General features: G+C 51.3%; 2 protein-coding genes across 12 annotated transcripts in view; one reads left to right on the top strand and one right to left on the bottom strand.

The window, feature by feature from the left end:
- TTLL5 (tubulin tyrosine ligase like 5) overlaps positions 1 to 2,083 on the top strand; it is a 283,373-nt gene extending 281,290 nt beyond the window's left edge. For 9 of the 11 annotated variants that reach the window (XR_004286139.1, XR_004286135.1, XR_004286136.1 and 6 more), the window contains one exon: positions 999 to 2,083. The gene's annotated coding sequence lies outside the window, so the exon portion shown is untranslated. The other 2 variants (XR_004286141.1, XR_004286137.1) reach the window with 2 other exon arrangements.
- Positions 2,084 to 3,169: 1,086 nt separating this feature from the next.
- On the bottom strand, positions 3,170 to 24,864 carry TGFB3 (transforming growth factor beta 3). Its single transcript, XM_032344881.1, has 7 exons — positions 24,519 to 24,864; positions 16,238 to 16,401; positions 15,822 to 15,951; positions 9,800 to 9,907; positions 8,011 to 8,182; positions 5,655 to 5,808; positions 3,170 to 4,774 (listed from the first exon to the last, which is right to left on the bottom strand). Exons 1-7 carry the CDS (start codon positions 24,862 to 24,864, stop codon positions 4,616 to 4,618), a joined length of 1,233 nt encoding a protein of 410 aa, XP_032200772.1. The 3' UTR covers positions 3,170 to 4,615.
- Positions 24,865 to 26,092: the final 1,228 nt, after the last annotated feature.

Below are 26,092 nucleotides of genomic sequence, written 5' to 3'. Positions count from 1 at the left end.
CCTTCCTTCCTTCCTTCCTTCCTTCCTTCCTTCCTTCCTTCCTTCCTTCCTTCCTTCCTTCCTTCCTTCCTTCCTTCCTTCCTTCCTTCCTTCCTTCCTTCCTTCCTTCCTTCCTTCCTTCCTTCCTTCCTTCCTTCCTTTCTTTCTTTCTTTCTTTCTTTCTTTCTTTCTTTCTTTCTTTCTTTCTTTCTTTCTTTCTTTCTTTCTTTCTTTCTTTCTTTCTTTCTTTCTTTCTTTCTTTCTTTCTTTCTTTCTTTCTTTCTTTCTTTCTTTCTTTCTTTCTTTCTTTCTTTCTTTCTCTTTTCTTTTTTTGCTGCCTCAGGCCCCAGAGCCTTCAAGCAACAGCGGCAGTAGATTGTTGCCAATCAGCCAATCCAGGCTTTTACTGAGATGACGGGAAAACACATCAGCTGGGTTTTGACTGAACTTGGCAGTGGGGACATTCAGCTGATACGTCCTATACCCCAGCAGAGCACACATGTATCTTCTATCCCTTGTAGCCTCCCCCACAAACCTGCTTAGGTCTTCTCTGTCCCTCCCCTGCTACCACACAGAGATGATATAAAAGAGGCTCTTTGGCTATTTGCATTTTGCTTCCTCTTCTTTTCCAGATTGCAGAATTAAGCTTTACTTCCTACAAGCCTAAAATCCCAACAACATTATCCACCAAAGTTGTTCTTCCCTTTTCCAAGGGTTCGGGGGAAGGGGGAAGCACGCATCACAAGTTTCCCAGAGAGTGGAGGAAAGTCAGTGTGTTGCTGACCACATGAGCCATGGCGAAGGCACCCTTTGGAATTACTGATTTCTAAAATTAATAAAGTAATTCTATTTTTATTTTCTTTTTTCCATGTACTAATTTCCCAACAATCAGTACTCACAAACAAGCCTGAAGTGGGACCAACTTCTCGTTTCCTTTCATTGCTGGGCAGTTTTTTAAACTTCACTTTGGAAATGTGAACTACAAAGAGATGTTTTATTCTTCCATTTGGTTTCAGCAGATGGTGGGTCCAGGCTGTTCCCCACGAGCAGCTCCTGAATCTGGGAAGCTCGTATGTGCACATGTCTCCATCATCAGCCCGCAGCGGACAGGTCCTCTAGGGGTCCTCGTCAGAATGAGGCGGCACAGTCCCCCCCCACCCAGATGCCTTTCCACTTGACCTCTGCTCCCTCTCCTCCCCTTTCCCTGGTCCCCTCTCTGGCTTCTACTGAAGAAAAAGTTTGAAGGGCTGACAGCTACCCTGGGAAGTTCCAGGGGGAGGATCCAGAGTCTGGGTTTTTCTACAGCAAGGTACTCTAGACTGAGCATTGAAACCCCAAAGGAGAATTGACGCCCAACAAGGCAGAGAGAAAAGGGACTTTACTGACCTCTCAGTGAGTGCAAACAGGTTTGAGCACAGGGAAGCATTTTGTTTGCTTGTGAGGAATGAAGACTGTCACTTGAGGGAGAGGAGAGAATGTATTCCTGATGTGCCTGGGACTTCTGGTTAGTCGTCTGAGGACCATCTGAACTGTTGGCCAACTGGGTTGTGAACTGGGTAGGAGACAGGTCCTTCCCGACTCCCCGGTGATGTGTAGAACTGGGAAATAAGGTACCTGGGAGACTCCATGTATGGATCGTGTGAGAAAGGATAAGAGGGCATGAGGCCAGGACAAGAACTCGGAGACGAGCGAGACTATGTGGAATTGCCCTAGGTCACCGTTAGAATCGGGTCCTCGGGCTCGTTTCTTACTGCACACCCCATGTGCTTATCAGCTGTTAAGACCAGACTCCAGATCTCTCTTTCATTTAACCAAGTACTTTTTTGTGTCATTTTTACTGGTACTGGACTTCTCTTGGTAATAAACGAGACCGAACATATGATTCCACCCTCCAAAAATGGTGTCATTTCCAGTGTCCCTCCCTCCCCCTCCCCCGAAATAAGTGTGTATCTTTTCAGACAGACAGACGATGGCTCAAGTTTCTGTCGTGCCTCTCAGTGACATGTGGAATGGAGAGGCTGAACTTCAGACCCCCGCCCATATTTGTATCTGCTGATAAAGATAAGAATAGAGCTCTCGTATAAAAAGAACATTTGGAATCACAGCGTGTTCTGTTTTCTTTGGGATACTTCAGGAAACATAACTCATTGCCTTGGTTCACTAGGATGAGCCACAGGCCAACATTTTAGTGACGTCCTGTGAGGTTGGAGAAGAAAGAAGGTTTATTCTGGGGTCAAAAAGATGATTCCCTTCTTTCTTAATTAAGCCTCAAGGAAGGACCAGTGATGTCATATATAAGACACTGCTGCTCAAAATGTAGCTTTTAGGCAGCCTGGACCTTCCCCCAACGCCTGAAGGTATCTCTAAAGCTACAGGCTGAAATTGCACTTTTTTTTTATTTTAAATCACTTTATTATTACTGTGTTCAGATAAACACTTGGGTGTTTCTTTCTCATGCCCAGTGAAACTCGAGAGTAGCTGCCACAAGTGAAAAGACTGCAGCTTGGGAAAGCAATGGCCCATGGCCATGGCCACGCTGCATCCCCTCTCTAGGCCCACTAGCTCCCTTGGGTAAGATGGACCACAGACCCAGCAGCCATGATTTTAGGGTAGGGACACAGCTCCCCAAGCGCTGTGGAAGTAAATGGGTGCCACAGGGGATGAAGCCTGAGAGAGAAGATCTTGGAATTGGCTGGGCATGGACAAAGCAGGAAAGAAGGTCTTGGCCAAACTCAGGAATTCAATTTGGGAGAATTCCAGAAGGAGCAAGATACACACATCTACACACACACACACACACACACACACACACACAGGCAAGAACATATCCCATAGACCCTTCAACCTGCAAATTTTAGCTTCAAATAGACTTTTTCCACCAACGGTAAGGGGATTTCAGTAGAGAAGCACGTTTTGGGGGAGTTGCTAGATGGTTCCTCTGCATTGCAGACGGTTGCTTCAGGTGGACATTAATACCACAGTAGAATTCTGCATCGCTCTGGGATCTGTGACCGCAAAAGAGAACTATGGGATTGCACTTCCTCGCCCTCTCCCATCCCCAAATCACTGACAGAGGCATTCCTGGCAGGCTTCCCTGATAACAGAATTAGCCTCATCTTCTTTAGCCATTTGCCACAGACAGTTTCTGTAATTCTCAACTGCCTCAAGGGTGAGATTAGATTTTCAAAAATGACGATGTTCGTAATTTATAGCACAGCTACAAACAAACACATTTCCACAGGCAAGGGTTCACCGCAAATGATTTTTGCCCAGTTAAATGTAGGTCACGTTCATACAACTTTCTGCAAATCTGAGCCACTGCCTCTGTGTGTCTGAGAACAAAATAACTCCACAAGAAGGAAGGGAACACAGACGGTTCAGTCTTCTCAGACGGCAGAAGGTAGTGCGGCGTCCCACCGTCCAGGGTGCGCACACTAAGCAATGCTTTCCATGTTTGAGATGCTCTGCCCCATGAGCCAGTTACCTCAGGTTAGTAGACACGAACATGGGATTAAGAAAAGAGCAATCAAGGATATTTATCCAGTCAGACTAAACACCTTAGGACAGGCTTTTACTGTTCTAGAAACAATCTTCCAGAAGATGAAATGATCCAAGATTCCCCAAAAATATTTATTTATACAAAGATTTTGAGAGTAATATTTGTATTTGTCTTTATACCTCAGTCTATGTGTCTGGGGCCAAGTCATTGTGTGGCGTGTGTGCGACCTCCCCGCACGCCTCACCCATTCTAGCACCTTCTTCCAGGAACACCAGATGAACGCAGGGTCTGGGGTGGGGGGAGGGAACCCATAATGCCCCAAGACTGCACAGACCCCAAATCCCAATATGTGCGCCCTTGCCCTGGAAGGTGTCTAGCCATATGTCCGAGGGGAAATGCGATCGAGGAAGAAGGCGAGAGGAGGGACCCAGAGGGCAGACAGGAGAGCGTTCGTTCCCACCCTCTGCTTCTGAGTTCAGCGTGTCCAGATGGCCCCACAGAGTTGACGGTCCAGGAACTCCATTCCCTGGATTTTTCTCCCTGTACTGACCCTTGGTGCTGCTGATTGATGTTGAGAGGACAATTTGCAAAACTAACACATTCCTCCTTAATCCCAGGTAGCCCAAGATACAATTCTGGGACTTTGTCTAGGTCACCTGTCTGAAGGAAAATGCTTGCCTTGAATCAGGTACTCCCCATTCCCTAGAGCAGATGTGGGGCAGCAATGAGCCCATGTGACCTCAGAAGTGTCTTCGGGCCTGGCCCTGTCCCGGCTGTTCTCTGCCCTTCCTCCTCCCTAGGGTACCCAGATCCATTGTTGCCTGATGCGTCCCCGTGTCGACTTGCCATCCCTCTTCCTCTGTCCCCACCACCTCCGTCTACGTCACAGAAAATCTGTGTATTCTGAAGCGTTGGGCCTTCCCCTAACCAACCCCACACTTTCTTTACCACAGTGATTCCCAGAGCCAGCAAGGAGGAGAAATGTCCCGAAAGGGAACTTCCGTCTCGGCCATCCGCCCGGAGCCGCAGGTTGTGGGCTCCGGGCCTCTAGGTGAGGTCTGTTGCTTTTGTTTCCCGAGGAGCAGGCGGTCAGGCGGTGGCGGTCCTCTGTCCTCTCTCTCCGTCGCAGGCAGGGTCTCAGCTACACTTACAGGACTTGACCACCATGTTAGACAGCTGTTCCACCTTGGGGGTCCTCCCGACATAGTACAGGATGGTCAGGGGCTCCAAGTCCTGGGGCACACAGCAAGGTGAGGCGGATGCTTCGGGGTTCAGGGTGTTGTACAGTCCCAGCACCTGGGGAAGACATCATTTAGAGGGCGGCAGGCCAAGCCGCAGACCCGGAGCCCTCTACCATGTTCTGGGGGCCTCTCCAGAGACGGCCGCTTGTAGACTGGCCATGGATGCTCTCTGGGTGTGGGTGAACACCTATACTGTGTGGGCTGAGCATTATCAGGCTAAGCCGATGACAACTAGTGGGTGACTTGAAATGCCTCGTGAAATTTTCTTAGCCGTTAGGAGACACTTCTGGTTTTGCTAGCTATAATGGTTACTCCAGTGAGAAGCGATCTCACTAAATGCTGCTTTGGGCCATTTAGTAAGCCCCAGAGTGTGGGACCCCAGACAGGATGCAGTAACCGTGAGCTCTCCGGAACCATGCTTCCCAATGGACTGCACTATTTCCGATTCCCCTCGAGGGAAAGAAAGGCAAGCTAGTGTCAGAATCCTGGTTTCCCCCTCTCTCCCTTTTCCTTCCCATTGTTGCCTATAAGCTTCTTCTTTGTGCTTTGCGTGATCTTTCAAAATCCCAAGAGGCTGGAATTCCCAGTCCTTTCACTGATGGTAGAAGCCTTTCTGCCCCAACATCCCTTGCTAGCCGTGCATGCGCATCTCTGACATACGGTGTTGGGACAGTACATTAATTGCCAGAATAGTAAAAAGGTTCATACAGAACAAATAAAAAGCCTGGTTGAAACCATGGAGGAAATTTTAAAGGGCAGAATGTGGTGGCATAGAGTCAGCCCAGGATGCCAAGATCAGAACCTTCAGCAAAGGGATTTTACTCTCCCTGGATCTTTATTCGCTCATTCAACATTCAGTCCTCACGCATTCGTGTGAACGAGTGGCCCGGCGGGCACGGCCCCAGAGCCCCACATCGCATAGCCCCACTCCATACCGTGCTGTGGGTTGTGTCCGCGCTGCGGAGGTAGGGGCAAGGGCCTGAGCAGAAGTTGGCGTAGTAGCCCTTAGGTTCATGGACCCATTTCCAGCCCAGATCTTGTCGGAAGTCAATGTAGAGAGGGCGCACACAGCAGTTCTCCTCCAGATTGCTACAACAACAAATAAACATTTATAGACCATCAACCTAAAGGAAATCGATATCAAAAACTTCAACGGGCCTCATATTTGTACCTGGAGTCCTTCCTGGTCATCCTAAGAGGTGGCCCTAATCCATGGAATCCCACATTCAAGTGCATTGAGCAGTACATACCATAAAAGCATCTTCCTGTACTGAAGACCATGATCCCAAGGTCATAATAGGCAGATAAAGACAAGGCATGAGGAAGAGGACAAAAGGCGAAGGTGGTCCTGCCTCCTTTTACATCATAGATCAAAGCAGAGAATAAATCGCTTCACATAAAACCAAGCACTGCATGTTCTCGGCCAGCTCAGCTTTGTGGAGGTTAGTTTTATTGTTACCTTCCTAAGGAGCACTCAGCAAGATGTGAACTCTAAGCTCATGTGGCTTACATACGTTAGCCTGCTAACACAGGAAACATGGCGGACTACAGAGAGAGAGCTTCTATTCCCAACGGTGTAATTAGGCAGCCAGACCAACCTGAGCCTGCTGCTACAGGCTTCTTGTGAACAAGAAATCCTTTGTGGTTTAGGCCACTGTTCCTTGCAGCCAAGAGCACCCATTCCTAACAGATTATGAGCCACACAGAGCAAACTACATGCCAGCCTTCAGATGGTTAGCGGCCAACTACATTGCCTCTATTGCACCTTCAAGTTCAACATCCCTCGTTCACGCAGTCCCTCCTTATAAGACATGGGTTTAGATCTAAAGCTCTAATTCATTCTCCCCGGCTCCATCCAGGCATCCTCCTCTGCAACCAAACTGACCCATTCGTGTTCCTTCCTTCCTCCCCCATACCCCTGCATGCCCAAACCTCACTCATCTGCCTAGGCTCACATTGTGCACCCTTCATAAGCCTTTCCTGCATCCACAGATGAACTACTTGCTCCGGATTCTTAAAGCACTCTATCCTTCGGACCTTCTCACGGATGTGGTTGTTTTTTTCATTTTAGTCATTGCTAGGTGTGCTTTATCATCCCCTCATAAAAAAGGAAGAAAACTAAATAAGAGAAGGGGCTCACTCTTTTTTTGTCTTCCTACTACTTCCTACTACTTCTGAATTAGTTCGTTAATTTCTCCAGCTCCAAATCCCCTGGTACACAGAGACTGCCTTCTTTCCCCTCACCCAGGAGCATCCTTGGACAGTTCACAAGGAACTGAGCACTCCTTTCATGGAAAGCCCTGCATTCAACTGGTGCAGCCACTCTGGAAAACAGTATGGAGGTTCCTCAGAAAGTTAAAACTAGAGCTATCCTACGACCCAGCAATTGCACTACCAGGTATTTTTCCGAAGTACAGATTCAAACAGGTATATGCACCTTGAAGTTTATAGCAGCGTTATCAACAATAGCCAAACTACGGGGAGAGCCCAAGTGCCCCTCCACTGAGGAATGGATAAAGAAGACGTGAGTATATCTACAATGGAATACTACTCAGCCATCAAAAAGAATGAAATCTTGCCGTTTACAATGACATGGATGGAGCTAGAGTATTATGCTAAGCAAAATGAGTCATAGAAAGACAAATACCATGATTTTACTCATATGTGGAATTTAGGAATCAAAACAGATGAACATAGGAGAAGGAGGAAAAAAAGAGAGAAGGAAGAAAACCATAAAAGACTCTTCACGATAGAGAACAAACTGAGGCTTGCTGGAGGGGAGGGGAGTGGGGGGACAGGCTAGACGGGGGATGGCCATTAAGGAGGGCACCTGTGATGCTGAGCACAGGGTGTTGGATATAAGGGATGAAGCACTAAATTCTACTCCTGAAATCAATATGACACCATATGCTAACTAATTAGAATTTAAATAGCAAAAAAAAAAAAAAAAAAAGTCCTGCATTCATCCCTCCCACACACACAAACACATGGTAGGAGTACTTTACAACATAAGAGGCAGAGGGGCTTCGGCCAAGTCTCTCCAATCCAAACTATCTTAGCAACACTCTCCTGGCCATGGGCTTCAGCCAGGTCCCCCAAGAGCTGGGCTGTTGGAAAACCTGCGGCTCCCAGAAAAACAGGAAGATGTTGGGAAGAGGTTTTCAATCTTCTTTCCTAGAGAGGTTTGTGAATAGCATCCAGGACCCAGCTTGGGCGTGGGGACCGAACCACAACGGGCACACAGTAAAGGCTGCCTCAGGAGTTCATGGTCATGAGTGGGCCCAAGCTCACCGGAAGCAGTAATTGGTGTCCAGGGCCCGCTTCTTCCTCTGCCCGCCCTGGCCTGGGTTGTCCAGCCGGTGCGGGGGGATCATCATGAGGATGAGGTGGGGGTTGTGGTGGTCCTTCTGCTTCTTGAGGCGTCCGAGATCCCCACGGCCATGATCGTCCTCACTGTCGACCCCTGTGGACGGGAGGGAGGAAGACAATCTCCTGTCTAAGGAAGGCGGAGTGGAGGCTGGCCCCCTGTTCTATCCCGTCCCTGCCCGGGCATCCCGCTCGTGTCAGGCTGCCGGAAGGGGAAGGAGGAGACGAGGTGGAGGAACCGGCCTCACAGGAACTCACAGGACACCCATAGTCGGATCCCCTCATGTCTCCTCTGTGTAAACCGTCCAGAAAGCAGAGAGGCCTTCCGAGATGCTTCCTGGGATGTCAGGCCCAAGAAGCTTCCATGAAGTACCCTGGGGGTGGGGGTGGGGGGCAGCTAACATTGCTTTCGGTTGTCCATGTAGATTCTGAGACTTAGAATCTTGGGGTGTGAGTTCCCTCGTATGCTCTGAATTGATCAAGACAGCCCCTGAGTCCTCCCTATAACGTAAGGTGTCTTGGTTGAAGATCCCTTTGACGGGAGCTGGAGGGACTAGACTGTAACCATTAACGGACACATGCTCTAGGAGTTTCAAAGTGTTTCCACTGTAACACTCAGATGAGATTACAAGGGATGTGATGCACAGATTAGCAAACAAACTCTGCAGGGCCGGGGTGGTGGTGGGGACCCTCTTTCATCTGGAAGAGAAAAGACTGGGGACTGAATTAGAGCGAGTCTCAACTAAAAGAAGATCTATTTCGTGACAGGCAGCTGCCAGCTGCTGTCCATCTCCACCAGGGACAGGAACACAAGGAGCTTAATTTACACAGTGTCGGAAGGAACTTGCACCCCATGAAGGCGCACTAGGACCAGAAGACAAATGGGAGGCTTGAATCTGAAATTCCCTTTTCTGAGCATCTTTATGAACAAAGTAACTATGGACAGAGTGGGGGGGTTTCATCCTGACCAGGCCCCAAAGGTCTTCTGAGCTCTGAGGTTCTGTGACTAGGATGTCGAATGCTTGGCTTAAAAAAAGGGGGGAGAGCAGGGGGCCCCCAAATCAAGGCCATGAAGGGTAAAGAAGACTGCCCAGGGCTGGCAGCCAAGAGAGGGTACATCTCTTCCCAGACAAGCCTCTGACCTCAGGCTCTGGCGTGGTTGGTTGGATCTTGAGGAACCGCCTGGCTTTGGGTGTGCCTCAGTTATCCAGATGGGACTGTTCAAGGAAGGGGAACATCCCTGAGATCAAGAGACCGTCCAGAGGTTGAGAGCCTCAGAAACAGACTGGAAAACTGGAAAACCTGAAAAGACTGTCAACTCTTTTTCCATCTTCCTACAATTACCCTGAGCCCAAAGCCATCATTCAAACCAAGATGACTGCTGGGTAGGAATCAGGTGGCCTCTGGGGTATTTAGAAAGTTCAGGAGTCAGGAAACATATTCCTGGTCACTGCAGTAGTTCATTTCTTTTAGGGAGGGGGGAGACACCTACTATTTGTTGAGTGTCTGCGGCACTGGGTTTCACATTTGTTATCTCACTTAATTTGCATAATGACTCTACAGAAGAGGTATCCTCATCTCTGTTTCACTGACTGAGCCCAGAGAGGCAGACTGGTTGGCCTTGACTGCACCCTTCTTGGGGCTCGGTTGGGCCTCCTCTTCTACCCTGCCTCATCGACCCCCCTCCACCTACTAGACACATCCATTTTGTTACCTTTGAATTTGATTTCCATCACCTCGTGAATGTTTTCTAGGATGTCTCCATTGGGCTGAAAGGTGTGACATGGACAGTGAATGCTGATTTCCAGACCCAAGTTGGACTCTGCAAAATAAGACATGGAATCAGTGAGAACATTCTTTACATGATGGGGAAGTGTGCCCATCACCACACATGGTTAGACAGGCCCTCTGCTCCCTTAGGCAGTCATAGGAGCCGAGTGATACTGAAGGTCACAGGAGCCAGAAGGTGCCACCAAAGCTGGAGTGGACCTCCACATGTGTCACCACACTGCAGGTGTTTCTGTTATGTCATGAATAACCAAATAAAGGCATAAATTAAGGAGCATTATAAAGGAGGATTTTCCTTTTTTTTTTGAAAGACTTATTTATTTATTTATTAGAGAGAGAGAGAGCATGGGCACATGTGTGCGAGTGGGGGTAGGGGCAGAAGGAGAGGGAGAGAGAGAATCTTAAGCAGACTCTGTGCTGAGCCTGGAGCCCAGAGAGGGGCTTGATCTCAGGACCCTGAAACCACAACCTGAGCTGAAAGCAAGAGTCGGACGCCTAAGCAGCTGCACCACCCAGGCATCCCGAAGGAGAATATTCACGGTCCTCTATGTTCAAAGGATGGTATTGGGGAAAAAGACTGTCACCTGCCTACTTGAGGACAAAAAAATGAGGTTCAAGAAGGAAGAAAACTAACCATCACCCCTTCTAGGTTTTTGTTGGGAGAGGAGATGCTCAAGCCAACCTGCTCCAGAAGGACGGATTGAGGGGCCAGGGGACCGGGAGAGAACGGGGAAGGGGGTTTACCAGGAAATTCGGAGCAGAGAGGCAGTGATGCAAAAGGCCACAAATTCCTCCAGCTGGGCGGAAGCCGGCGGAGTCTGAGCCATAGAACTAGATAAGTTAGGAAGCAATGCTAGAGGCAAGGTCACCTGCAGACAAATAGCCAAATCCGTGTATGGGGAGGATGGCAGCCTTTCTGCCAGGGCCATGACTGTGGGTGTAAATGGAGTGCAAGTTTCCAGAGGAGAGAAGACGAAAATCATAGTTAATTTTGACTGTATTTTCCTTAAGGGGTAAGGACAGAATGAGGTCAAAGTTACTTGGAAGTTTCTTCCCTGGGAATCCCTGTTCAGTTCCTGGGGAAGCTGGAGACAGGGGTGGCTCGCTGTGGGGAGACGAGCCGCTCAGGAAGACCGTCGTGAAATCAGAGCACTGGCCGAAGGGCATGGCCAAGGGCCAAGGGCCCAGATGACACAGCTCAGAGAAAACCAAAGGGAGGAAATATGGAGATGCCAGGGTTTGCAGACAGATTCTCTGGTGTAAGAAGGCCAGCTGTGGCCCTTTCTTCTACCGGTGGTTGTGTTGTACTAAAATGGAGGAAGCAAGGAAATTAGTAAAATGGGTTGAGCAAAGTGCAGGGAGAAAAGGAGGTATAAGAAGAGACACATTTGGGGGCGCCTGGGTGGCTCAGTGGGTTAAGCCTCTGCCTTCGGCTCAGGTCATGATCTCAGGGTCCTGGGATCGAGCCCCGCATCGGACTCTCTACTCAGCGGGGAGCCTGTTTCCCCCTCTCCCTCTGCCTGCCTCTCTGCCTACTTGTGCTCTCTGTCTGTCAAATAAATAAAATCTTTAAAAGGAAGAAGAGGAGGAGACACATTTGAACTGAATCCAGAAGTTTTGTGCAGGGAGACCAGGAAGGGTCTGGGATACTATCAATTCTGGTGGGTCAGAGTCAGCTAGGGAAGCTCTGTCGACCCAAAGGGAGCAGCAGGTTGTGCTGTAGGAAAGGTCATGGGGAAGGACCCCTCTTCAGGACCAGCATCTCAGCAAGCTGACTCATTTACTGTGCCCAGGGCCACCCCCGTTCTGTGGGAGCATCCACCCCTGGGACCAACGTGATGTCTTCTTGAAATCTGGTGTCATCAGGGAAAACCCCAGAGTCCAAGCCAGCTCAGCACCCTCTCATGCACAGAATGACTCAAGCCCAGGGTTCTGATCACCATTAGGCAGGCCAGGATCCTCTCTTCATAAATTCCAGAACCCAGTCTCATCTGTCCTCCTGTAAGCCAGGGCAACCGCTAGGACACATTGACCCTTGGTGAGCTTGAAGACTTCGGTTCCAGAAGGTTCGCTCTGGTGGGGAGGCATGGGGCTACGATCACAAGGAAGCTGATGCCCGGCCAGAGAACAAGAAGTGAATAGAGACGGAGCCATGGGAGTGTCTTCTTCCTGGCTGAAGGCCACTGAAGGAAGGAGCAGGGCCAGCTGGGATGGGCGGCAGAGTACAACTTCTGTTACCCAGAAGGCCTCAAGGTAAGCCAAGAGAGACCAGCTGTAAGCAAGTTCTATGATTCTGAGTTAGATGGTCAAGGTGCAGGGGCACCTGGGTGGCTCAGTCAGTTGAGTCTAACTCTTAGTTTCAGTTCAGGTCCTGATCCCTGATCTCATGCATTGTGAAATCGACCCCCGCAGCGGGATTCGCACGTGGCAGGAGTCTGCTTCGATATTCTCTCTCTGTCCCTTCCCCAGTGTGTGCTCCTGAGCAGGCCCTCTCTCTCCCTCTCTCTAAAATAAATAAATAAATCTTTAAAAAAGAAGAAGAAGAAGAAGAAAGTCAAGGTGCAGACAGATGTGTTGGGGACAGTTAGGCTTAGGGGACAGGTGGTAGTGAGAGATGGACCCCTGGCTTGGCCAACAGGCTCTGTCTGGGTAGAAGATTCAGAGTGATGGCAATAATCGCCAACATTCACTGAGCATTACATGTCGAGCACTGCTCTAAGACTGTATGTGCGGGAACTCATTCCATCTTTATAATAACTCTACAAAGCAGGAGCAATTATTACCCATCCCCATTAAAAGATAAGGACCCTGAGGCTAAGAGAAATTTAATGGCTTGCCCGAGGTACCCACCCAGTCAGTAAGTGAAAGATTCAAACACCTGATGCCCAAGCCACGCTCCTAATTGTTAGAGACAAGGAGGGACAAAGAGGGGGCAACAGAGATCAACAGGGAAGATGCCTGTGTTTTCGCAGTGTCGCCCCTCACCTGAGCTATGAGGCTGGCTGTGTTCCCTCCCCCGGTCGCTAGGGGACGTCTGGCTTCGCAGGGGGAGAAAGTCCCTACCAAGGAGAAGGAGCACAAAGGTATGAGGACCCAGGCCCCTAACTCTCGGTGGGGCTCCAGCCAGCTCCGGGACCCAGAAGGCAGACTGGCAAACTGGTGCACAGCAGGCTCCCAAGTGTTTGCTGAATGAATCCAAGACCCGATATATGAATCAGTTTCCCCATCAGTCCACACCACCCTCTGCTCCGTTTGGAGTCCACCTGCTGCCTTGTTCGGGGCCACGAACTCTGAGGAGTCTCACGAGCTCTGCCTAAGTCAAGGTCTGCGTGTGATTCCCCTGTTCGAGGGGCGGGAAGCATCTGCCTAAATGGGAACTGAAGGTTCCAATGAAGAACTAACCTCAGAATTGGCAGCGGTAGGGATGGTGGGTGGGGGACTCACAGGTTTTATTACGAAATTATCTTTTTGATGTCTCAAGGAAGATGGAAATCATTCTCAGCGCAAACGTTGCATTGAGCTCTGCAGCTGGGAAAATAAGAGCTCCTTCAAGTGCCCAGGGCTTCAAAGAAATCCAGGTGGAGCTGATCAAAATCAGACAGGGAAGCTAAGAGATTAATTTCCCCAGTTTCCCCTTTCTGCAGCCATGTCAGGCTCTAGGTGGAGTGCCGTCTGAGTCAGACTTCCCAACTGTGCTGCCGACAGCAAGCAGATCCCCGTCCTGTGGGTGCTCCCAGGCTCTTGCCTTTGCGCTCAGTAGGGGAGATGGGACAGAATTCCCGGGTATCCCTGGAGTTGAGGCAGGACCTCCAGCCCACGATCAGCTGGCTCAGCAGCAAGCAATGCCCCTTCAGTGAGGACTTGCCCACTCAGAGGCCTGCGGAGCCCGGGCAGGTTATATAAGTGAACAAAATGAGCCAGCAGATCATGCTCAATGGGGACTGCCAGCCTCGTTCTTGGGGGACAGCAGGGACTGAATGGCCTATGGGGATGTGAAGGATGCCCGCCCCATTTTAAGAGGTGGCCACGACATCTCCTGTGGATCGTCACTAGGAAATCTCATTTTTCTAGAACATCCAGAAGTCCAGGTTTTATGTGACAGCTCCTGACTTGAAGAACAGAAACTGTTGACTGTTTCTTAAATTTAAAATATCCTGTAGGTCAAGACTTAGTGCTTTAGCCCCCAAACACCAAGACAAGTTTCCTAAAATATCAATGACAAGAAAGGGCTGACCGTCTCCAGGGACTCTGGACATCGGCCTGTGGGTGGACTGTGCCCCCATGGCAGCTGATGACAGAAGAAAATTCTGGGCAAGACGGGAAAAAGGAACAGATGGGCCCGCCCACCACAGACAGCCCCCGGCACTGAGCATCAGTCCTCGGGCAGTGTCCCCAAGTAAAGAAGGGGAGAAACAGCAGACGTGATATTACGAGACACCATGACTGCCAGTCGGGAGACCCCAGTCCTGATCTAGGCTGGATGACCCTGGCTAAGCTACTTAACCTCTCAGGGCCTCAGGTTCCTTATCTGACCTAATCAAAGACTCCTCTTGTGTAACAGGATAAAAAACCATGGAGCTCTCTCTAGTCCATTTGATCCTTAAAACGGCTCTGTGAGACGTGCAGGGAAGGAACCATGACCTGATGTTCCAGGTGAGGAAATACAGCAAGTGGTTGAGATATTTGGGACATGTGACATTTGATATGCATATTGTACAGCTCCCCTTGGATAACTACCAAGCCTTCCAAATTTTTGCTAACAGAACCGGGCCCCAAACCTACTCTTCTCTGTCTTCCCTGTGTCAGTAAATATTATCACCTGGGGGTTCCATCCACAGCCTCCGAGGCCATCCTAGCCCGCACACCCCTTACCTAACCAGCCCTTTGTATGGGCCAGACCTCCAAAATGGACAACAGACCCCAAGCATCTCCACGCCCACGACTACCGCCCTGGCCGAAGCCCCAGCGGCACTCCTCTGGGCTGCTGCGATGCCCCCTAGCGGGTTTTCCCTCTCCTTCCTTTGACTTCATGCAAGCAGAGGGGTCTTGTCTTTTCTTTCAATGATTTTATTTATTTGAGAGAGGAAGAGCACACAAGAGAGTGTGAGTGGGGGCAGAAGGGAGGAGCAGAGGGAGAGGGCAAAGCAGACTCCCTGCTGAGCAGGGAGCCCAACATGGGGCTCGGTCCCAGGACCCTAGAATCATGACTTGAGCTGAAGGCAGGCAGATACTCCACCGACTGAGGCCCCAGGTGCCCGCAGAGGGGTCTAAACCAAATCACCTCACTCCACATCCCAGCCCTGCTTATGATACTCCAAGGCTTCTCATTACACAGGGACTAAGTCCTCAAACCTGACCATGGCTCTGCAGGTCCTAAGTCATATGGCCCAGCTACCTCTGGCCCCCAGCTCACTCCATTCCAGCGGTGTCAGCCTGCGTGCTGCGGTCAGATCAAACCACGCGGCTGCCACCTGGGGCCGCACCTCCCCACCTCCTCTGCCCAGCACATCCTTATTCTCACCTTCACACGCCGGCCCTTCTCATCCCTCAGACCTCGGGGCACACATTCCCGCTCACAGAGAGCCTCCCTGAGCACCGCCTGCCGGATCCCACCCGTCACGGCCACACTGTCCCCTTTCTCTCTCGTGCGGTATTCATCACTGAGGTTCCTACTCCTCAGTGTGTTTTCTTGGTTACTGTGTGTCTCTCCTATCGGAACAACGGCCCCATGGGAGACGGACCTCCCTGGTCATGTTCACGGCTGCATCCCCCCCCAGTGCATAAACACGGGTTGAGTGAATGAATGAAGGGCCCAGAGAGCCAGGGACAAAGCTAGAGCTTGAACCCAGATCTGGGACTCCTCTGGTTTTGTCCTGTTCCTTCTGTTTCAGGAACAACCAAGGGTCCCGAGGTTCCCTCCAAAACGCTCAGACTAAGAGCCAACATACCTCTTCGCAGAAGCCACTCACGCACTGTGTCGGTGACGTCAAAAGACAGCCACTCGGCGGTGCCCCGCGTGGGCAGATTCTTGCCACCAATGTAGCGCTGTTTGGCAATGTGCTCGTCGGGCCGGAGAATCTAGAGGCAGAGAGAGGCGTAAGTACCCCAGCCCAGGACAAGGATGGCAGCCTAGGTCACAGTGCAGGAGCTCAGGCGAGGGCAGCGACAGGAAGCTAAAAATTCTGGAAGACTCCCACAAGCCCCTTAGTTAATGCTTCGTCCTCTCCAGGACAGACACAGATGCAAGGAGTCCAAGAAGGCAGGGTTCACAGCCAGGTCTGCTGAACTCTAGCAGAGGGAAGGCCCAGAACGGTAGAGACGCTGCTCTCCTGTCTATGGGGCTTCTGCTCTGGGAGGGGCTCACCTGGAAGAGCTCGATCCTCTGCTCACTGCGCTTGGAGCTGGGGTTGGGCACCCGCAAGACCCGGAATTCTGCTCGGAACAGGTTGGTTCCATTTTTCTCCACTGAGGACACGTTGAAGCGGAAAACCTTGGAGGTGATTCCTTTGGGGCAGACGGCCAGCTCATCTAGGAGATCAAGCATGTGGGGAGAGGGGCAGTGTGAGCGAGACGCATAGGAGACAATGTGCTGCCCAGGGACACTGGCCAGGTGGCCCAGGTCCCACCCATGACCTCCCTAGAGGCTCAAGGGCTCAGGCCTAAAGGTGGGGACAGAAGGAAGATCTAGGTGGCCCTGGAATCACACACAGGCCTAAGCCAGGAGCAGGGAGACCTGGGAACCCCAGGACACGGCACCAATGACTGGCCATTCAGGGGCAATCACCCCTCCTCCCATCGCCTGGACATCCCAACACTGACAGGCTCTCCGGCCTGCTTTCGCGCTCTTTTAAAAAACACAGATTCTCAAAAGGTCGCAGCAAATGCCCCGAGTAGTTCAAACATCTCACCGCTGCTTGACCCATTCCTGCGTTCTTCCCTTCAGGCATTCATTCATTCATCACGTGTGGCTTGAGCACATACGGTGCGCCAAGTCAGTGCTGACACTGGGAAGCAAAAATGAAGAGACATGCCCCTGCCTTCAAGGAGATTCAGATCCGGGGGAAGATCCTAATACAAAGACCCACATAACAGGACCAGCAGGAAAGTGCTGAGGGCCTTTGGAGAAGCCCAGGAGTTGCTGCAAAAGGATCCAAGGAGGGAGACAGCAGGCGGAGAGGCACCCTTCGATGTGGGTCCTGCAGGAGGAAAGGGTTGGAGGATGGAGAGGAAGGGATTTTCCTTGGAAGGACTGCTGGGAACAAAGCGGGGAAGGGAGGAGGTGCCCGTGTGTAAGACGACCTGAAGCAGCCAGGTGAGGCCCCAAGACAAGGTCAGGACAGCCAACTGCAATCTGCCCACAGGGAAGCTGAAATGTCAGACCAAGAGGCTGGATTTTACCCCACCAGCAGTGAGAGCCATGAAAAGTGTTAGAGCCGCGCAGTGACATAATTAACACCATGTTTTAGGCCCACTGAGGCAGCATCAGTATGGCAAAGGGCCCACATCTCAAGCCAGGCAGACCCATAGACATATCTTCAGACAGAGCTAGGCCATCCGCTCTGGCTCCTTCCTAAGGGTTTCTGTCCTTGACAGCATGTGGTATGCCAGCCTCTGCCACACTGCTGGCTGCTTTGTCCCTGTCCACAAGACTCAAAGCAGCAGATGCTCTTTCCCATACCTCAGCACCATACAAAGAGAAAAGAAAGATCCTGGGGCACCTGGGTGGCTCGCGGCCTTCGGCTCAGGTCGTGATCTTAGGGTCCTGGGATCAAGCCCCACATTGGGCTGCTCAGCGGGGAGCCTGCTTCCCCCTCTCTCTCTGCCCACTTGTGATCTGTCTCTCTCTCTGTCAAATAAATAAAGAATATCTTTAAAAAAAAAAAAAGATCCTGTCTTTCTCTCCTGTGTACGTTACAACCTCAAGGTCGGAGCAGCACTAACACCCAGAGAAAAACTTTCTACATGAATGGTAACAATAGCCAGAACCTGAAATTCAAGCTCGGAGACCCAGATTCCACACATAATGGACGTGGCTGGAATGAGCTCCTCATCACCCCGAGGGGTGGTGTAGGAAGTCACGGACAAGGCGGGAAGGATCAGAGGCCTGGAAACAAGCAAGTGTGCTACTGATCTTTAGGAAAGGATGAGTGAATGTTTCTGGAAATTGCCATCTGGTGGGCCTGACACTGGTTCTTAGAAAATTAATGGAACAGATGTTAGGAAAACAAATGTGTGAATGCCGCCTAACGAACCCTGATTAATAACTGCCTTCGAGAAAACAAATACTGCCAACTACTCCCTAAACCGTGTCAGAGAGAACCAGAAAGAGGCATCAGTGATAGCAATTTAATTGTTCAGCTTGCCAGTTTGGAAGCCTCTGGACGTGGACAAGCTCGTGGACTGGCAACCCTGTCACGCCCTGACACACTCGGTTCTTGAAGGAGCTGTCATCGAGGCGGCTCCTACCTCCAGTAACTGCTGAAAGAGGGAGCGGAGTGTGTCCGTGTTGCTATGGGAAGGAAAATGAAACAGAAAAGGGCACATGCCCGTAAGCAGAGTCAGAGCGGGACCAGGATTCAGGAGGCCAGGACATCGAGGAGCTAAGACGGTCTTCAGGACACTCTTGTATGTAACCATCTCTCCTTTGTGACTCCCAGACCATCAATCAGTCAATCAATCTCAGTCCCTCAGATGGACTCCTCTTGCTGGGAACTTCAAGGAGATTTCAAGAAGGAGGTGGGGAGGATCTCTCTTTCTCTCTCTCTCTCTTTTTTTTTTTTTTAAAGATTTTGTTTACTTATTTATTTGAGAGAGAGAGCGCACACGTGCATAAGTGCGGGGAGGAGCAGAAGGAGAGAGAGGGGGTGAGAATCCCAAGCAGACTCTGTGCTGAGCACGGAGCCCGATGTGGGGCTCGATCTCATGCCCCTGAAATCATAGCCGGAGTCAAAACCCAGGGTCAGGTGCTCAATCGACTGAGCCACCTAGCCTCCCTGGGAAGTGTTATTTCTTTTTCTTTTCTTTTCTTTTTTCTTTTTTTTTTAAGTCACCGGGACCTACAGATTTCTAGCAGAGTTAGAAGGGACATTAGGGTCATCTAGGGCAACCCTCTTCAGACGAAGACACCGATGTTCAGACGGATCTTGCCAGACCCACTCATTAATTAGTTGATGCAAGCAAACTGACACCAGCAAGGAAAGCTGGAAATCATTAATGATTACAAGGGAACTGCCTAGGAGAGAGAAAAAAATGTAAATATAACCTTTTTGGCATTTAAATCCACAGAATAACAATGGTATTTTAAATCATTTGTGGATTGAGATGATAAATAAACAAACTGTAGTAACACCACCTAATACTACACAGACCTCTTCCCAACTCACCTGGCCCTCTAACAGTCCTTGAGGAGAATGAGCATTAAGTCAAACTGACCATTTTACAAAGGAGAAAAGTGAGCGACATTCCCAAAATCACTCAACCAGCGGGTTGCGGCAGAGGTAGTATTTGAACCCAGCCAGGTCATCTGACCACCCCGCTCTTCTTAAAGTGGGGCCTCTGGAAGTTGGGGGGAGCCCTAAGAGATCCTCTAGTGGAGGCACAGTTTCACCAAAAAAAAAGAAAGCTTCCGTGGAGTGGGCCTAGAGTACCAACTTGGGCCCAAGCAACAGCCCATTCCCACTCAGTTCTGTGGGTAGGCCTTGCATCTTTAGGACGCTAGAGGAGCCACCCTGAAAATTACATTAGGACCAACTTTTTCCACTACGCAAAAAAAAAAAAAAAAAAAAAAAAAAAAAAAAAAAAAATCCATCTCTATATCTATATCTATATCGATATAGATATAGATATAGATATAGATATAGATATAGATGGAGGCGAATTTCTCTTTTTTGCTACAGGAGAGAAAAATAAGCAAAGGATATTCTTGTAGAGTCTTCATGAAAAAATGTGGAAAGGCTGACTGTTTCGACCATGCCTCTGAAAATGTTTTCAGACGCTGGGACTTCTGGATGTGCCTTTGCGTCTATCCGTCCTCTCTGCCTGGTCCCTGCTGCTCCCAGTGGCGGCCCACAGACACGAGCCAGGCGCTGCTTCTCACCCCCTGCCCCTTAGAATCATGTGCAGAACCTTACAAACCCGTGACTACCTCGGAGTGGGTGGGTCCAGAGCTGCTTGATGTTATTGTTTTTTTTCCCCTATCTTTCTTCTCTTTGTAAAGGTCTTCAGATGATTCTAATGGGCAGCCAGGGTTGAGAACCACAGTTTACAGTGCTCTGCAAAGGATACCATGGCTTCCAGATGCTCAGGAAGTTTGAAAAACCACGCTTCAGTGATTTAACCTTTAAATAGGTTGACCTTTCAGAAGTGTTAGACACACAGTTTGGCCAATGCATCATTTAAAAAATTTTTTGAATTAGAAGCCCATCGATATTTTAAGCCCAGGGTAAAAGGTGGGAAATTTGACAAAAAGAGCCAGGTTTTCAGCACTTCTGGCAAACGGCGAGGTCTGGTGAAGCTGGACCCACATTCCTAAATGCAGAAATCAGCAGGAACTGAGCAGTGGGTGCTTTCTCTGACCCAGGGCGTGGGTGCTTCCGGCTCCCCCCAACCCCCATCAGCCTCCCACACACCCTGTGCTCTCCTTGACCCCAAGGCCAAGGGCTCTTTGCGCTTTGTCATGGTGCTGGTGCTGAGGCTTTTCTTCTGGATCCTTTGCATTAGCTGCCTCATCTCTGTGGACACTTGGGTTGGCAGACTCCAACCTTTTCTTTTTCTTCATTCCTTTTCGTCATTGCCCACACACTCCTGTACACAGTGGACAGGCACTTAGAGAGGAGTGACAGCAGGGAGATGGGGGAGCCTGGAGAGCAAATGTGGTAAGGAGTAATTTCCGGGGGAAGGGGCAGGAAAAAGGGCACCAAGATGAGCAGAGAGGAGAGGGCCCAGAAAATGAAGAAAATGAAGAAAAGGTTTTGCCCGAGTACACTGTGTTGTAAGCTTCAGGGGGCTTAAGAAGCAGTGGGTGCTTTTTGGAAATACAGACTCCCCAGGACCTCGCCCACAGATTCTAATTCTGGAAGGGTGAGGTTGGGCCTGGGAATTTACACATTTCCTACTCACACAGAGCCCCTGGACCGTTCTTGGAGAAACCCTGACCTAGTGTGCCGAGAGCATTGGCACTGAGAACCAATGAGTTCTCAGGATACAAAGGTCTTTTAATTTTCAGAATGAACCCAATCTAAATTAGCATCCAGGAAAAAAAAAGGCCAACATATCAAATTTTCTCTTTGCTCAGGATCTCTGGGTTTGCTGGCTGTCTTCACGCCAGCCTTGGATGAAAACAAGAGTCTCCCGCCAGCCACGGATAATTACAGGCCAGAAGTTAAAATGACACCCACCCTGGTGATATCTTGATAACAAGGATGACGAAGGGAGAAGACTGCGTCTTTCCCCATCGTGGATGTCAGGGAGAACCTCTCTATGGCCAACTCCCGGTGAATTACAAAAGGATTTACGGAAGCTTGCCTTCCGCGCAGAGACTGTTCAATCGTCCCAGATACAGACACAAAATTGTTTCAGCTGCAAGAGCGTTTGGAGATTATCTCTGACTTCACAGATGAGAAAACTGGGCTCAGAGAGGTGACCAATCCACTGCCACCTGGTGTGGCTGTTTAACCAGCTTGAGGCTTTTCCTTAGATAAAGAAAACCCTTTTGTTGAATTTGGGAGAACATCTGCGGTGGTATGAATCTCCTGGCCCTAACAACAGGCAGAGCTAAGACAGAACACGCCCAGTTGGCCCCGTGCGATCTGCCCCCGGGTTACTAACAGCGCCTATCCGCCCTCCCCCAACCATCACTTTGGTCCAATATGTGATTTATTCATATTGTAAGTCAAGGTCGTATTGAAGTCTTAAGGTTAAAGGTGGAACTTGCAATGTTTATTTTACACACCGGCATTGGTGCTTAATGATATGCATTCTGCATGCAGAGCGTCTGGGTTAGAGTCCATGCTCTTAGAGCCAAATTACTTAACTGCATGTTTCTGGTTCCTCATCTGTAAGGTAGAGAATTGGGGTCCCTATCTGCCAGAAGATGGGCCCTCTCCTCTCTGCTCATCTTGGTGCCCTTTTTCCTGCCCCCTCCCCCGGAAATTACTCCTTACCACATTTGCTCTCCAGGCTCCCCCATCTCCCTGCTGTCACTCCTCTCTAAGTGCCTGTCCACTGTGTACAGGAGTGCGTGGGCAATGACGAAATGTGGAAGGGAACTCGATCTCAGCACTTCCCCAGAAGCTCTGGCACCCAGACCCTGCCAGTGTCCTGCCGCAGAGCCAGTGCCGCCACTGGCCAACCCTCACGAGCTCCGGACCGGCTTCCCTTACGCTAAGCCTCTGAGGTTGGCTTTCTGCTCCAGCTCGGCATCTGCCCACTGCCTCCTTTTAATTAGCGTGTCTTCTGCATCTGCCTCTCCAGGGCTGGCTCGGCACCTGACCAGCTGCAGGGCGGGCCCAAGCCACGTCTGCTCAGCCCCTGTGTCACCTCCAGCAGCTGCAGAGTCTGGGCCTGCTTCCTGTGTGCACCTGCAAGCCTCCCCGGCATCACCCGTGTCCTCACGGCCCTAGCTCCTCCCCAAGATCTTACACAGCATCTGGATCCTTGGGCTAGATCTACTCCCAGACTGACCAGGCTCTGTGGCCTGAGGGCGACCGACCCCCGCCTGCCCCAGCTGCAAGGTCCTGGTGCTGCCGGCTGAGCTGCCCAGAATCCATGTGCCCTTGTCCTGGCTTTCCCCAGGGCTGCCCCCTCTATGTGCCCTGAGCTGCTGCACAAAATCCATGTCCACTGGCACCTGTATGCCCTTGCCTGCATCTGGCCCATTCATTCTGGGCTCGGGATTTCAGGCTGGATGGGGCCCTTGTGACTCAGAGTCCCTCCTCCCTGAGACTCCACCTCCTGGCCTGGATCACTGAGCTCTGAGCCCTTCTCCCTCACCCTGAGCTGTCTTCAGACCTCTCCTGCGGGCCTCAGCTGTCCCTATCCGTGGCCACTGTGTCCTGACTTGGCAGTTGCCAGGAGCTGGCAGGGGGTGGGGGCGGGTTTCAGCCATTCCGGTGCCTCTGGGAACTGCAGGCCCCTGGCAGACCCTTCACCAGCCCCACCTGGAGGACACTGGGGAGGGAGCCTCTACTCATTCTGCCTTATACTCAGGCTTCCACCCCACACGGTAGCCACATCCTAAGGCAAGGCACTCCAGGCAGCCACAGGAAAAGGGAGTGGGAACCCCTCGCCAGGAACCACAGGCTCCTGGATCTGGCCTGGGCTGGCTCCCAATAGGGCCTTTTGCCCCTTCAGCGAGAGCTGCACCACCCACCGGCCACCTACCCCTCTCCCTCGTCTTCAGCCAGGTTCCTTTCACCCCTGCCGTCCCCCCCACCCCCAGCTGACCCCTCTCACCCTGCCTCCTCCCTCCCACTCTCCCGCCCCTACTCCCACGGCCAGGTGAGCCCGGGAAGAAGAGGGAGCCATGGAGTCAGGGTGGCGAGGACACCTGCTGGTAGGAAAAGCAAACAGAGCTGTTCCCAGAGTCCCTGGCCTGTCGTGGTTCACATTCCTCCTTCTTGGGCTGTCAGTTTCTCAACATCTGCCAAATCCCTCTCTCTCCTCTCTCTCTCTCTCTCTCATATTGAGGTTTTTTAAATGTCCGTTCAGCAAACACACATGACTTCCACACGTGTACAAACACACACACGGACGTCTCACCCAGAAGCCTCCCAGCTTCTCGGCACAGACGAGAAGCTCTTGGGAAGACACACTCCCAGACACATGTCCTCTCTGCACCCACAGCCACACCTCCCACCCACTCTTCCCGTGACACGCAGACACAGAAGGGCGGCCAGCAATCATCGACACGTCCAGAGCCACAACCCTGCTTTCCCCGTGTCCGCAGGCCTGGAAGCCGCCCATTTTGATCCCAGGAATCTGTCTACTGTACAAAGCCCGAAAGCACATGTACGTGTGAACAGAGGTGTGACCATGCTCACAGCTCACGTGGGTCACGTGTGTGGCACAGACCAAGGGGCCTGGACAGCAAGAGGCTGCGCCTTGCCCAGGCCTCGAAAAGCTTGACAGACATGAATCTGGGGCAGGTATCCCCTTCTTCCCAAGAACAAGAAAGATTAAACCACAGACGTGTCACAAGGAGTTGTGAAAACCGGGGAGAAGACCCAGGTCTCCAGACTCGTGGAGCCAGAAGGGCTTTCCAGAGATTCGGCCCTGGCCTCCCGGGCACCCGTCTGCTCAGTTACCTAGCCCCTCACACGTGCCAGAGCACAGAGGTTAACGGGACAGCGCAATGTAATTCCAAAGTCAAACCAGTTCAGAATGTGATGGCAGTTCAGCAAGCCACTCAACCCCAGGGCTCCCGGCCTCCCAAAAGCCCCCTGCTCTTACCAGAGTGGCTCTGTCTCCCTCCCATCCACCCACCCTGCCCCAACTGTGCATCACACCTCCTGAGCCTTGGTGAGAGTGAACCGGGGGCACCCCCCCCACCCCGCTCAGAGGCCAGCACTCGGGCCCCCCCTCCGTGGGACTCCCTACTCCAGCTCAGCCCCTCCAGAGCAGACACCCCAGCGAGAATTTGGACTTACTGTGCTCCGCCAGCCCCTGGATCATGTCGAATTTATGGATTTCTTTGGCATAGTACTCCGACTCGGTGTTTTCCTGAGTGCAGCTGTCCTCCCGCTCCCCCTGCATCTCCTCCAGCAGCTCCCGGGTGCTGTTGTAAAGGGCCAGGACCTGGTAGGGGACGTGGGTCATCACCGATGGCTCAGGGGGACTGGTGAGTCTGAGTTTGCTCAAGATCTGTCCCCTAATGGCTTCCACCCTCTTCTTCTTGATGTGGCCAAAGTCCAAGGTGGTGCAAGTGGACAGAGAGAGGCTGACCGTGGCCAAGTTCAGCAGGGCCAGGACCACCAGAGCCCTCTGCAAGTGCATCTTCCTGCTCAAGCTGGAGAGAGCGGCCGGGGGGGCTGCAAGGCCCAGCGAGGAGGAGACCCCAGCAGTCGTGCAGAAGGAGGGAGGAAAACCAGGCGGCCTCCCTAGATCCCGAAGACTGAGGCTTGGCAAGAAGGTGCATGAACTCACTGCACTGCGAGAGCTTCAGGACTTCCAGGAAGCGCTGGCAACCCTGAGCGCGAAGAAGCCGACTGTGTGCCTTGGAGTTCTGGGTTTCTTCTCCATGTGTCTAAACAGGTTCTGCGGGGCTCTGACTCCCGGCAGGCCAGGTGGAGGGCAAGCAGAGGGCTGGGAGGGGTGGCAAGGCAGCTGGGAGTGGGAAGAGAGCTGGAGTTTTTCCTTAGGTAAAAATAAATAGAGCGGATATCTGATATTGCCAAATGCCGCTTGGCGATGGGGAGAAAGTGGGTATTTTAGAGAAGGAGCAGGAGGACCATGGCTGGGTCCCAAAATCAAAATCCTCGCCTTGCCCTGAAGGAGGATAAGAAAAGAGAAGGGAAAAGAAAAGGGGAAAAAAAAATTCTTAAAAAAAAGTCAGATCGCCAGTGAGTAGGTGGGGAGAGGCAGGGCTGGGCTGGGCTGGCCCCAGGAAAGGTGGGGGCAGCGCAGGACACACTGCAGGACACACTTGTCTCTCGGGCACACCATTCATGCTTTCTCTTTTGTTTACACTTCCTCGGGGGCTTTCTAAATGACTTTGTTCATGCTGCCTCTCGTCTTCATTGGCTGGGAAGTGGGGGTATGTGCAATTGGAAGGCAGGGAGGACAGGCCCCTGGAGAGCAGCCCCAATAATCCACTTGGACGCCCAGTGTCACCAGCACCTCGGCTTGTCTTCTCCCTCGGCCATTGCTTCTGTTCCCTGCTTCTCTTTAAAAAAATAAAAAGGAAAAGGAAAAGAAAATAGCAGCCAGTTCCCTGCACGCCTGCTCCGGAAAGCGGTTATTCCTTCTTTCTCAGGCTTCTTCGCCTATCTCTCCCCTCGCCTTCTCATTCCCTTGGCCTTGGCTTTCTGCTTCCCTCCCTTCCTCTCCCTGCTGCTTCTCCCTCTCCTTCTCCCTCTCTCTCTCCCTCTCCCTCGCTCCCTCTCGCTCCTCTCCCTCTCCCTCTCTCACACACACATGCACACACACTGCTTTCTCTATTTCTCTCTGCTGAAATTTTATACCTCCCTCCCATGACGTCTCTGGCCCGGGTGGGGGAGGGAGG

The sequence above is a fragment of the Mustela erminea genome, chromosome 5 (assembly GCF_009829155.1).
Source record: "Mustela erminea isolate mMusErm1 chromosome 5, mMusErm1.Pri, whole genome shotgun sequence".
Classification (NCBI taxonomy): Eukaryota; Metazoa; Chordata; class Mammalia; order Carnivora; family Mustelidae; genus Mustela; species Mustela erminea.
The sequence above is the reverse complement of the archived record's forward strand: the minus strand, read 5'-3'. Positions and strand labels throughout refer to the sequence as shown.

What these genes read in the sequence shown, in the direction of transcription:
- TGFB3 (XM_032344881.1), bottom strand. Translation starts at nt 24,864, where the DNA reads ATGCACTTGCAGAGGGCTCTGGTGGTCCTGGCCCTGCTGAACTTGGCC. An exon ending in TGAGTGGCTTCTGCGAAGAG is followed by an intron (nt 9,908 to 15,821) that starts GTATGTTGGCTC and finishes CTTATTTTGCAG; the next exon opens with AGTCCAACTTGGGTCTGGAA. An exon ending in CGGACACAACCCACAGCACG is followed by an intron (nt 4,775 to 5,654) that starts GTATGGAGTGGG and finishes TGTCTTCCCCAG; the next exon opens with GTGCTGGGACTGTACAACAC.